Source organism: Martes martes, assembly GCF_963455335.1.
Source record: "Martes martes genome assembly, chromosome: 14".
In the NCBI taxonomy this organism is placed as follows: Eukaryota; Metazoa; Chordata; class Mammalia; order Carnivora; family Mustelidae; genus Martes; species Martes martes.
In genome coordinates this window covers 4,883,602-4,896,938 of record NC_137902.1, presented here as the reverse complement: position 1 = coordinate 4,896,938, position 13,337 = coordinate 4,883,602, and the positions used below count along the sequence as shown (strand labels likewise).

The 13,337-nt window shown below is 53.9% G+C and overlaps 1 protein-coding gene across 1 annotated transcript in view; it reads left to right on the top strand.

Annotated features, from left to right (window-relative positions):
* The window catches only part of DOCK1 (dedicator of cytokinesis 1), a 495,164-nt gene that overhangs the window by 468,440 nt on the left and 13,387 nt on the right, over positions 1–13,337 (top strand). Inside the window, exons 45-47 of the mRNA XM_080823568.1 lie at positions 2,724–2,900; positions 3,906–3,989; positions 8,473–8,610. Of these exons, the coding sequence (XP_080679694.1) occupies positions 2,724–2,900; positions 3,906–3,989; positions 8,473–8,610 (399 nt within the window). The remainder of the gene's footprint in view (positions 1–2,723; positions 2,901–3,905; positions 3,990–8,472; positions 8,611–13,337) is intronic.

Here is a 13,337-nt window from a genome sequence, read left to right as displayed (position 1 = left end):
TCTTACAAAATATTTAAATCTAGTCATTGCTGTGCTGTTTTGACAGCTCTTTCTGTTAACTAAATGAAAAGTTTAAGACAAGTTCCAATTTACATACACTTTTTAAGATCTTTCTTCCTGATGGTTTTATTGCCATTTACATGACAAACGACTTGATTAATAGCAATTGCTTATTTCAAGTAAAAATAGCTTGAGAATATACCCCTCACTGGCACTTTTTTAAAGAAATAATGACTCGCATCTCATTAGCTAAACTTTGCTTTGCCTCAGTGGTGAGCCCTGGGACAGTTCCATCTCCGTGAACCGGAGTCGGGCGGCAGATTCTTACTGAATACACAGAAGTATCCAAGAGTGGGATAAAGAGATCTGATTGAAATATGTATTTTAATTCACATGTCTCAATGCCTTTTGTGTTCAGCCAGCAGGATCTTATCCAGAGGGCTGGTGCCCCCCCTATAGTTTATAGTGAGTCTCCTCAAAACTCCCTGTTCAGTTCAACCTGGCTGGAACCTCTCTTCCCAGCCCCGTTTCTGTTTCCTCTCTTTTTCTGTCATCCATGTCCATCTGAGCTCAGGGCCACAGCCGCCCCCCCATCCCAGGTGCCCCCTCCTACTTCTCTGAAGCCTTGGGTCTCTCTACCTGTCCCTGCCCTGGGCACTTGCATTTTGTGCTCTGGGAGTGCCCACTCTGTGCCCCCCCCCAGCACCCAGGCAGGCCAGATGCCTGGAGGGCTCAGAAGGTATGTGGCAGGTGGCAAGTTTTTGCTGGCACCATTTAGAGCTGGTGATGTAGCACGTAAGAGGGCGGAGTAGGGGACACTTGGCGTAAACAGGCACTAAGCTTCCTAATGAGCCTCTGCCCAAAGCCCTCAGTAATCCGGGATTTTGTGAGCCAGCCAGATTTCGAGAGGAAGGAGCTTAAGAGCTCAAGGTGGAGAGGGGTGAGTCCTGACTTTCTGTAAAGATGTGGTTCTGCCACCGGCGCTGTTTGCCATTTTTAACAAACTAAGAGGCCGGAAGCCGAGTAATCCCAGAGCACATAATGAAGAGCTGCTCTCGATACCCATCCCGCCTGCCCTTGCCTTGTGCGTGCCCCCTGGGACAGTCCGCTGGGGATGTCCAGGGGGTGGCAGCCAGCCCTCCTGCTGAATGAACAGAGGAAACTATTCTTGCTTGAGGCAAACGGGGTCAGTGTCAGGGAGTCAGCGGTCAGTCAGAATGGAGTCCTGCCCTGGGGTGTGCGATTGGCGAAGGCGTGTGCCTGAGACACTGCGTTCCAGGCTCTGAGCCCGCCAGGGCCCACGTGGGTCCACGTGGGAGCCATAGTCCTGCTTGGACCACATGCCGTGAGGACGCGGAGCCGACCACCTTTTTATACGGGGGCCACCTTTCTGTACGGGATGGCCTGTCCCTCAGCTCCCAGGCGGCACGGGACGAGCGCAGTGGGTGTTTTCCTCCACCGTGACTCCCAAGTGTCGCTCTACAATGTGGGACCTGCCGTGAGCAGAGCTGTCTGTTCTCAGGTCCCTGTTCCCCCTGCTCTCTTTGTGCTTTGCTACAGACACCCTGGGTTCCCAGGCATGGGGAGGGACGCCTCCTACCTCCTTCAGTAGGACTGAAATGCTCCTGTGTTGAGGTGACCCCTGGATGTGGCTCTGCGGCCAGCTCTGCGGCCAGCTGAGCATCTCTTAGAGGAGGCCTGTGGGGGCAGGGGCTGCTGCTGTTTTAAACCCAGCCATGTTTTCGTGGCACCTTAGGGCTGAGCCAGAGAGGCATGCTCTGATGGGCCTTGCAGGGAGCTGTTGGGCCCCCAGACAAAGGAGGGCAATTGCAGGGTGGGCCGCGGTCCCCTGCCTCCCATACGGAGTGTCCTGCTGACCGGTGGCAGGTGTTCCGATGAGGCCTGTGAGGTACCATTGGAAGTGGCAATGTGCTCCCCCGGGGCAGCGGAGCTCTTCCTTCCTAAGAGAGTACATGGTCTACTCTGGAGATCAGGGCAGGGCCCTCCCCCCTTCCCTGACCAAACAGGTACCAGGGGCTTACAAAGTGCTGAGGCCTCCTGCCTCAGGGACAGTGATAGAGTGCTCAGAATTCCTTAAAATCTTACCCTTTTTTTTTTTTAAGATTTTATTTATTTGACAGAGTTAGCGAACACAAGCAGGGTGGAGGTGAGGGGAATGGCAGAGGGGGAGGGAGAACCAGGCTCCCCACTGAGCAGGGAGCCTGATGCGGGACTCGATCCCAGCACCCTGGGATCCTGACCCGAGCCGAAGGCAGACTGTTCACCGACTGAGCCACCCAGTTGCCCAAAATCTTACCCATATTAAAAGGAGCAGACCACATGTGTATGCACACATACTTACACATGTGCACACGTGTATAGGCACACAGCACACACACACACACTTGTGCACATGCACACACACACACACCCAGAGCCAGCCCGCCTTGTATTATCACTTTGGAATTTGCGTGCAAGGGCCACTCCTACTGGAAACGTACAGTGTTGCGGAGATACCCAGCTGCTCTTGTTGGGTGATAACAGACACCCCCGAAACCACCTCCGCCCCGGGAAGAAAGGTACAATGGAGGAATAGGAGGCCTGGCCCCCCTTGGGAGTGCTCGTCCTCTGGCAGGACCCCACGGGCCAGAGATGCAGCAGGAGACCCTGGCGGGGTGGACGCAGCAGCCGGCCTGGGGTCCCATCTTCTTCCCTCCCTTCAGGTGGAGATCAGCCCCCTGGAGAACGCCATCGAGACCATGCAGCTGACCAACGACAAGATGAACAGCATGGTGCAGCAGCACCTTGACGACCCCAGCCTCCCCATCAATCCCCTCTCCATGCTCCTGAACGGCATCGTGGACCCCGCCGTCATGGGAGGCTTCGCGAATTATGAGAAGGCATGTGGCATGCCTGTGGTCCAGCCCTGTCCCGGGACAGATGTTTCCAGAGACATACCTCCTAGCCCAGAAGCTGCGCTGGTCTCTCTGGCCGATCTCAGCTGTGACTGAGCCAAGGCTGGGGACCCCCTAGAGGCAGCGCCTGCTGGCTGCGGAAGGTCAAGGCCCGACCCCAGGCTCCCCTGGGCGTTGTCCCCCCAGGCTGGGCTGACGGAGCTCTGCGGGGCTGCCCTCGGGTGGCTCTCAAGAGTCCTAGGATCATGAAAGTCCAAGAGACACGGTTTTAGTGAGAGACGAAAGGCTTAGAATGTGTGGAGTAAGTAGGCATGGCGGGTACACGGCAGAAGGCCGGCTGGGCTCCCTGGAAAGCCTCTCAGTGGGAACAGGCAGAAGTCGAAGGATGTGGGGTGTGGTCTAGACCAGCGGTCTGCACTACGGGCTGCTCTCTGTGTTTGACATCAAGTTTGGACTCGGCCGCGGTCATTCACTACTTAGTGTCTGTGGCTGTTTTCCTGATGGAAAGGGGCGGCTTTGAGGCCCTTCTCAGAAAAGTTTGCTGAGCCCTTGTCCAGACAGAGTAAGAACTGAGGCAGAGAGCAGGCCGAGAGGAGTCATTGCCCTGGACCTAGAGATGGCTCTTGGTCGTGAGCAGCCCGGAGGTGGAGGACCGGCCTGGGGCAGGGAGCAGGGTGGGAGTCAGGGTGCTGGGGAGTTGCCTCCCAGCGGGCTGAGCATCCAGGTCAGCCGAGGCTTTGCTGGATTCCAAGGACAGAGATGCTACCCGAAATGCCCCTCCTGGCTGCCCGTTCAACATCTCAACACCTGTTGTGTTTGACCCAACCAGACCTTTAGCCCGGAGTGCTGGGGAGGGCCCATCCCCGGGGGGCGCGTCTGTTTGACACACACAGGGTGGGCCTGGCTCTCTCCCCGGATCTGGTGCACAGCCAGGGTGCAGAATTGGGGCCGGGAAGCAGTGTACCGAGTGGCCCTTCCTGTCTCCACCAGGCCTTCTTTACAGAGCGGTACCTGCAGGAGCACCCAGAGGCCCATGAAAAGATCGAGAAGCTCAAGGACCTCATCGCATGGCAGGTAAGTGTGGGATGGCCACCTTGCAGGGCTGGAGCGGGGAGGCCAGACCCACATCCTCCTGGGCCACCTCAGCACACACGCCAGCCAGCACAGAGGCCTGGGACATGCGCCACAGGGCACGGAGCCACATGTGTCCCCAGATAAACCCACCCCCCCACTGCTGTATTAACTAGGCTCCTAGGCTACAGTCATGAGGTTGAACACACAGATCGTCCTCACTTAGCAGTGAGCCTGGTCTGTCTCGAATGGAAGATCTCTGTCTGGTATGGACAGAACTTCAGAGGGAAGGTGAGAGCTGTGATGTGTTGGAGAGCTTGGCTCCCGCCTGTCCCGGGAAGGGCACTTGGGCCAGTGCTGCCCATGTGGGAGATGACAGCGGGCCACTGTAGAGCGCCTGCCGCTCACATTCTCCCTGGTGGTGGCCGGGGCTGGGGGCGTCCACATCGTGTTTTCCCAGCTGTAATTCTGCATATAATGGTGCTTCTGTGCTTGTGCTCCTGAGACCGCTGAGTCTCACCTTAGAGGGACCTGCTGTTTAGAAGGACGTCACAATAATAAATAGAACATACAAGGTAACACCTTGACCAATTTGCAGTACAGTCTGGGGACATTAAGCACATTCACACTGTTGTGCGACCATCCCCTGCGTCCGTCTCCCGAACTTTCCCACCTCGCCAAAAATCTCTGCACTAACTCTGCATTCTCCGCCCCTGCAAACCACTCTTCCACCATCTGTCTCCATGAACTTGATGGTTCCAGGTGCTTCACGTTTGCGGACTCATATGGTAAAGTCATAGGGCTCTGGGGACTGGCATGTTTCACTGAGTACAGTCTTCGGGGTTCATCCGTGTTGTAGCCCGAATCAGAATCTCCTTCCTTGTGGAGCTGAATAACACTCCCCTTGCGTGGACGGGCCACATTCGGTTCATCCATTCATCCGCCTATGGACACTTGGGCTCCTCCTGCTGTTTGGCTGTGAACATGGCCACACACATGTCTGTTCATTTTTCTGCTTTCTGTTCCTTGGGGTGCATTCCCAGAAGTGGCATTTCTGGATCAAACCATGATTCCACTTTTCAATCTTCCGAGGAGCCACATTCCTCCACCCCCTTGTCAACACTTGTCAGTTTCTAGTTTCTTTTTGTTTTGTTTTTCACAATGGCCGTCCTCATGGGTGTGACTTGGCCACAAATCTCTAGACATTCGTTTGCAGTAGAATTACCCTGTGATAACAAACCTGGGGGGCTGGCTCCGGCGACCTGACTGGCCAAGGACGGTTCTCTGCGTGGAATATAAGCCTCATGTGGACGGTCTCCCTCTGTTTCCAAAAAGAGAGTTTAAAAGTCTAAGTGATTCCATTTTAGATGTAGAAACCAAAGGGTACAAAATTCAAACTGCGTTGAAGGCTGTAACATCATTGCCACACAAAAACTAGTTTGGTCTGCAAAAGTTGTATTGATTTTTTTTTTCTTGTAAGCTTTTACAGCAAATTGGATTTTAAGAGTTTCAAGTCCTACAGAGGAAAATAATTTGTTCCCCAGAGAGAACTTTATGTCAGCACTATGTCATCACCCCTAATAACTATATTAAAGGATGAATTTTAAAGCAGCTCACAGGAAAGCCGAAAAAAAGAATCCATTTTCTAGCAACTTCATTAAATCAAAGAGTGATGGAAAATGCATATTCAAAACATTACCTGTGATTTCGCTTTCATTTGCAAATGTTTGGAAACCCATATTTTAGTATCACTGATTGAGCCATGCGGTCATTAAAAATAAGAAGTTTGGGGTTATCGGGATGCTGTCTTAATGCTTTCGTTTGTGAGTTTGTTTGGTTTGGTTTTTTTCTGGAAGCTCCATCAGGGCAGAGTGAGGCTTTCTCTGGGGAATCCCAAAGACTCATTGGCAGAGTTTCCATCACTGATAAGCAATAAGCACATCTCGGTGCTGAAATTGGTTGTGAAGGCAGGTTGTTAAATCCCAGGCAGCTCTTGGCTCTGCTCTTGCCATCCCCAAACCAGGACGATGCTGACCTGCTTCTCCCAGCTGGGAGCCAGTGGCTGCAGGCGCATGGGGCCTTCCTCTATGTTTACAGCCGACACCAGGTCAGAGCGGGCTCCAGCCCCTTCCTCAAAGGCACAGCTCTGCCCTTCCCCAGATGCAGCTGTTTTACTGAGCATCCCTGCCAAGGCCCAAAGATGAGTCCATACAGACCCATACACCACCGCTGTGTTGTGCACCTACGTCTCTGTCGAAATAACAAAGATAAAAGACCGGACTCACTCTGCATCCCCAACTGATAAGGGGCACAGCCGTTGCCCTGCCGGGGTGGTGCTCCTGGAGCACTGAGCTGTGCTCCCTGATGTTCCGTGCTCTGGCGGGCTGTGAGTTAGTGCAGGGGACACACAGGGGCAAACTTCACATGCAGCCCTGCTGTTCCAAGGGTGTCTCGGGGGAGCAGGCTGTGTGCTCATTTTGAACAACCCAAGGTGTAACTTTGGGATGTCCTCTCTCCTCTCCCTGCTCTGGGCTCTGGGAGACTTTTAAGAAAAAGTCTCCAGGTTGGAACCCACTGAATTACAGGGTCCCCAGAGATCTCTTCACACGCATTCCATGCCCTGTGTTCACATGTTAAGCACCCAGTATGTGAGAGTGTTTGCACAGAGCATTTTTTTATGCAGAGCTGGGGCTTAGCCCCAGTCGGACACAGAATAGAGGCCAGATCCCATCCCAGGAGAAGGTCGTATCTGACAGCGTCAGGGACCTGTTGAAGTGGTCAGTTCTCGTACCCTCTAAATGTCGCCTGCCAAACTGCAGCTCACACAGCCCCAGGGACCTAAACCAAATGGTCTTCACTTTAGTCCAGCAGGTAGCTTCTTTTGAGGTCAACAAATCTGGCCCATTAAGGCTTTTAATCAAACCAACAAGAAAAACAACAACAACAACAAAAAAATGCAGAGACATTTAGACTGCATTTTGTGTATTTGAAAATGGTCGATTCTACACAAAAAAATGCTTGTAGGAACTCAAGTGGCTGGGCTTTAATCTTGAGACAGCACCCCCATCCTCGACTCCGCACCCAGATAGATCCAGCACATCTACCATCCCACCAAAAGTTGTCTCCAGCCTGCCTGTGCCATGCCCCGAGGCGGAACTTGGGAAGCACAAGGATTACTGTGAGCATTTTCTAGTGTGGAACCTGACCACACTGTGGCTAGCTCCGGGGAAGCTGCCATCTGTAGGAGTAATTCATGTGGAATGTTAGAACGTCTTCTCCATCGTGAAAGCTCACCTGTACACCCACCGTCCTCTTGGCGGTCACCGGCCAGAAGGGGACGCCTGGCCAGAACCCTGGGTGGGGAGGCCCAACTGTCAGCGAAACAAGCTTTGTGCCCGTGCAGCCTGAGGGCAGGCTGGGTGGGCTGCAGGGCGGGCTGTGACATGGGAGCCCTGACTTCTTCCGTCTTTCCCTGGAGACCACAACAGGCAATAGCGCGTGCTCCAAATGGCAACCAAATACATTTTATGTGTTGATTCATCTTGATAAGAGTTCTCAAATTTGTTCACATGAAATTCAATTGTGTACTTATTATCCTGCTTCCTAATAAATCTGCTCATTTAGGTTGGTGTTCTGTCATATTAGGGAAATCTGTTTTTAATCAGGATTTTGATTTAATTATAAATTATTAAGAGGAAGCCTCTTAGCTTGATTGCATTGAGGAATGTCTAACTCCTGGTCGGCGCATTGGGGGAAAGAAAGCAGAGCCTGGGGAGAGAAGCCCTCCTGGGAGGCCTCCCCACCCCCCAACAGCAGTGATTCTAGAGGGCCTCCGGGGCTGGGGAATGAAAATGTCTCCCTGCGACGCTTTTAAAGGTCAGCTACATCTCTGCGCTTGGGAGTGAAGTGTTGGCACGGATATTTGTGACAGCAGTGTTGGCAGGGAAGCGATTATTTTTAGGTTTAAGGAAGAATAGATTTGGTTTTCCTTTCCAAATAAGAAGATCCTTCAGGACTATAGATCACATATAATTAGATTTTTTTTTAAGTTTTAGAATAGGGTTCTCAATTGCCTACAAAGGCAATATTCTGAACTAAAAAAATCTTTGCGCTGTGACATGACCCTTTGCTAATAGACCAAGTTACAGCTAAACAGATTCAAACTGCAGTTCTTTCCAGATTCACGTGGAAGGCACAGATGAGTTTATTCTGGGGTTGGTCAGCCAATGGGAGTCAGGCAAAGTCACCGAGTGGCCATCGTGTGCCGAGCATTGCACTGAACGTGTCCAATTTAAAACACAAAGGATTTTAATTTGAGCATTTTGCTCTTTAGGGGTAATGTGCCTGCTGATGACTTTGATTCACGGTTTGATTTGGAAACAAAACAGTTGCATTTTGCACACAGCACCACTTTCTGCCTGGTGTGCACGCCTCTCTCTAGGCCATTAACCGGGAAATAAGGAGTGTTGACTGCTACGTTTTTCAGATTCCGTTTTTGGCTGAAGGGATCAGGATTCATGGAGACAAAGTCACTGAAGCGCTGAGGCCATTTCATGAGAGAATGGAAGCCTGTTTCAGACAGCTGAAGGAGAAAGTGGAAAAGCAGTATGGCGTCCGGACCATGGTAAGTGGGTAGCCCTGCAGAAGGGCAGGTGGGCGTCTTTGCGTCACATTGTCCAACTCTGTCGGGCGCACAGGCGGGGTGAGTAAGAGGTATACGTGATGCCTGCTGGGGAAGTGGGATTGGAAGGACCTCGGCCCCCTCGGAAGTCTGTCTGTCAGTAAGCCAGCAACCTCCTTTCGATAACTGGAAATGTCAGGGTGAGTAAGCACTCATGAGTTCGCTTGATCACCAAGCGCCCTGCTCGCCTGCCTCGGACACAGTCTATCCTCAGTGTGGTGGGGCGACAGCAAAACTGCCCAGAGGCCCGTGGGCCTCAACTTTGGCTGGTCACAGAGGCCGCTCCTACAGCCATACCCCACACACAGAGGGGGAGGTAACACATGCAACAGTACTCATGATGTCCTGACGCAGAGCTGGGGCCTTTGTCCAGTCCAAAGTCAAAGTCGTTGGAGAGAGTTGCTTGGGTTACTGAGGTCTGAAATTGTCAGCAAAGACTCAGGTCTTAAAGGAGTGGTTACTGGTCTGAGCCAAGAAAGGTAAGCTGGACGCAGTCAGGGGAGGAGGTGAGGAGAAAGGCCGGGAGACTGGAAATCGAATGGCAGGCCAGAGGCCGTGCAGACATAGCCGTGCCTTGGATGGAAGAGAATTCACAGAAGAAGCTGGAAAGGTGCCCAGGCTCCAAGAGTCTGGAATGGCGGTGTGGGGCAGGAAGCTTTGCTCTGGATGAAGGGCAGACCTGGGCTTTTGCTAGGAGTTTGTATAAGTTTCAAGCTTGAGGCTGGGTTCAAGCTCATGATCAGAGTGGCTTGTGATACGCCGTGATGCGGACTGGCTGGCAGCGAGAGCCCTGTGGCAGGCTTGGGATGCTGTTGTGAGCCACGCGTCGAAGCCAGATGGGGGTGAGGCCGAGCACCAGAAACCAGAGCGCCACACAGTGGTCTCTGGGAGCCTTGGTGGGTCCTAACTTTGGCCATCCCTGGACTCTGGAGATGTCCAGCACAGCAGATGACGCAAGGCCTGCTTTCCGTGATTTTCGGAGGGAAGCAACAGTGACACAAAGAGGCAGCAAGGCGTCCGATCTAGAATCCCAGCCCTTGGCAGGAAGGGGGTGAGGGCACACATGGTCTCCATCTTCCTGCCGACGAAAGGCGTGCTTTCGAAGGCACTCCGCTTCTCACATTGCACGGCACTCGTCTCCTTCCTAAAGGACCAGGTGTCCAATGTAGGGCTCCACTTTGGGTTCTTTCTCGGCCCGGTTCCATCCGTCTGCCATTCTCTGCAGCTCTCTGGTGCTCCTCCTGTTGAACTCACTTCTTTTTTCCACACACGTGGCTCACTCAGCAGACACTCGTTCGGAGCTCACCGTATGCCAGAGGCCTTTCCAAGTGCTTCACAAGTACGAACTGGCTTCATCCACTTAACACTACGAACGAGGCACCGTGGTCATTGTCATTTGACAGATGGGGAGAAGGGGACGTGAGATCACACAGTAGCAGTGGCCACTGTGGCCACTGTGGCCACTGATGGAGTTTGAAGCCTGCTGGTCTGCCTCCAAGTCTGTGCTTCTAGCCACCACTCAGGTGACACGGCAGAGTTTTTCTTTCTCTTGCTCATGTGGTCGGAGGCTGGTAAGAGGCTGAGAGGCCCCCAGGGTGGGACTACTGGGCTCTGAGTCCACTCCATGCTGGCCCAGCCTACCCGCCCTCGCCTGCTGCAGCCGGGCTCCCATGCGCCGACGTGTCCCCAGCAGAGTGTGAACCTGACAAAGCCAAGAGAGTGCAACCTCCGGGCTCTGGTCTGAAAACTCAGGGCATGGGGACCCAGGGCAGCCAGCCCAGCAGGATCTGCGCCCGGGGAACAGGCTTGGGGACTGGGGTGCCCTCGTGCCGGCCAGAACCCTTAAGGAGGGCTTTATGGCCTCGGGGCTTGTGACTCATCGTGGTCGGAGTCGAGGGGCCAGAATTTCAGAGCTCCTCGTCGTGCATCTCTTCCCAAGTCTAACACCACTCTTAAGTCTTCTAAGAAACAAACACTTGTGAGGTCTCAGAGTTTGCGTCCTAAGTGAAAGTCTTCCCCTTTTACCGCTCATGTAATTTATATTTCCAAATGGCAGACACCTGTCTGGCTCACCACACGTCCTTCCTGTTCCGTTCTCTGCCGGGATGCGTCACGTCTGTGCCGGCTTGCTGCTGGGCCCAGGGGACACGGAAGGCCAGGCCAGGAGGCAGGGTGTTGAGGGTGTCCCCCTCCTCGTGGACAGGTTTCCCCTGTTCCTATGCAGCCATCTTTGGCTGGAGGTGAGCAGTGTCCACCCCATCGTGGGACATGGTCATGTCCCCCAAACTGCCAGCCTCTCTGTGGGGGCAGCCAGCACAGCCCCCCACCCCTGCCCAGCTAGGGGCTAGTCAGGCTTACTGGTATTGAGGAGTAGAATTAAGGTTGTATTTCCTCCCCTTGGATGCTTTCTTCGTTGGAGCTGCTTTCCTGGGTCCTCCGTCCTGGGAGCCCGCTTCCCTCCAGCAGACAGAGACAGACAGATGCCCTTGTCAGGTTCTGAGAAATGTGGCAAATAAAAAGCAGTTTGGTATGAGCCTTTCCTGTCTTATCTACTCTGAAAACTTGCAGAATCTCAGAATACTTGGAAAAGCAATATAGTACCATCCTGTTTTTAAAAAAATGGATTTAAAAATAAAAACCCCATAGAAAAGACATAAAGCATTTTGTCAATTTTTCTGATCCAGCCAAAGCCATAGATAGAAACAGAAGACTTGGACACCCTCTGACTTCTTAATCCATAGCTGGCTCCACCAGACCCCAGCTCCCTCCCCGCCGGGCTTCACCTTGCCTGTGCTGGGGCTCTAGGGGGCCACAGCTCCCTGGACAAAAGCTCACAGCCCAGCTTCTCCAGGTGCATAGGGAGTGAGGAGTGCAGACCCTGAGGTCCCTGAGGAAAGGGCCATGAGCACCTGCTGCATTCAGCACCAGCGCTTGTGTCTTCCAGAAAAGCAACGTGCCTGCTTCTCACCCTATCCCATAAAACACTGGTCGCCTCAATGAAATTCAGCCCTGCCCACCCGCCCCTGATCTCTGGGCAGTAGGCAGGCGTGGGGGCCAAGGGGGGGGCATTTGGGCTCAGGAAGACAAGGACACAAAACACATCAGAGCCTTTTGGGCAGGGTGGGGCTCGCTTCTGGTAAAAAGCAAAATGAGTGTTTGCTTCGGGCCGTAATAATGACGACAGCGAGGACAAGCTACCGGCAGAGTGTGCCAAGGCCCCGGGGTTCCAGCTGCCTCCTCCCATCTCGTGCTCACACAGGCCTCTCTCCAGGTGGGATGATTAATCCCTGCATGCTCCGGAGATAGCCAGGGCTCAGAGTGGTTCCTTCCATGCGTGATGCCAGGTCACATCGTCGGTCCCAGAGCTAAAATTCTAGCCTCGTTGTCACTGTCCCACCCCCACCCCTGCCAGACCTGGTGCCGGGACACGGGGACACCAGATTACTCATGTCTTCTGACGCTGGGGCTACACCTGTCAGGGCTGGGAGAAACTCATATTGCTTCAGAAGGGGGAAAAAAGTCCCAATTCTTCAATTTTTAGAGGCTCTGCTCAGTCAAGAAGGAATTGTGAGACAAATGGCCCAGTGGGCGCCCTGTAAGTGTGGGACCCAGCAGTGGCTTCTGTCCCTTTTGGCCAGAGCCCTGCTCCTGCCACCCCCTTCTCTTTGTTCTTTCCAGTCCTACCGGTAGATCTGCCAAAACTGCAGTTTGCTTCTCCAGAGACATCACCAGCCCTTTGTGGTCAGAGGTAGGATGTTCAAGGGTCTTCCTGGACTGAGGTGGTTCTTACTGGCCGTCGCCCCCTCCTGGTCCATGGCTGGCTCCCTCCTCTGCCCTGTGCACCTGACATAGCTGGGAGCGTCATTTCACCGGAAGGACAGAAACCATCAGGCCAGGAGCGGGGCTCGCGGCACCCGGATGGCAGACAGGTCACGTTGCTTCTCTGTACGCTCAGCCGTATTTCCTTGAATGCAAGCCTCCCTGTGCCCGGTAGATGATGGGCTATGGAGGCAGCATCCTCCCGGCTGCAGAAATCACCTGAGCCTGACCCCGACCCCGCTGGTTTTCTGCCCTTCTGCTCCCTGCCTGCCGCCCGCCCCCCCCCCTTCCTCCAGTCCAGAAGGGCTCCGTGGAAGTGAAACCCGAGGCTGTTGCAGGGGAGAGGCGGGAAGGCGGCCCCCAGGGTTGGCAGGCGGCTGCTCGGATTCCGCCCCCTCCCCATGAGCCGCCCTCAGATGCTGCTGCTGTGGAGGAAATCGTAGGGGATAGTGTGGGCTTCGCGAGGCAGAGGCTGCCTGCGGGTCTCAGTCAAACCATGAAGAGGGTCGAACCGCATAGAGATGCAGAGAAGAGCGGTGGCCAGGCGGGGCCCCGGGGGATGAGGCGGTCAGGCGGGCCTAGAGCAGCAGACAGGCCTCTGTCCTGACCGTGTTGGAAGCAGTGGGACACGGACGTCCCGGGGTGGAGGGGTGGTGGCGGGGAGCCACGTGTCAGAGAACCAGGCCTTCTCCATGGCTCATCATGTGTCTCAGCCTGAGAAGAGCATCCTGTAGACCTTGAGTTGCTAGATCTTATACAAGAAACACGTCCCTGATTTGGACTAATTTGTACTTCGTTTCCTTTTTGGTTTCCTCACAAAGGCCAGTTAGTGACAATGGACGTCTCCTTGA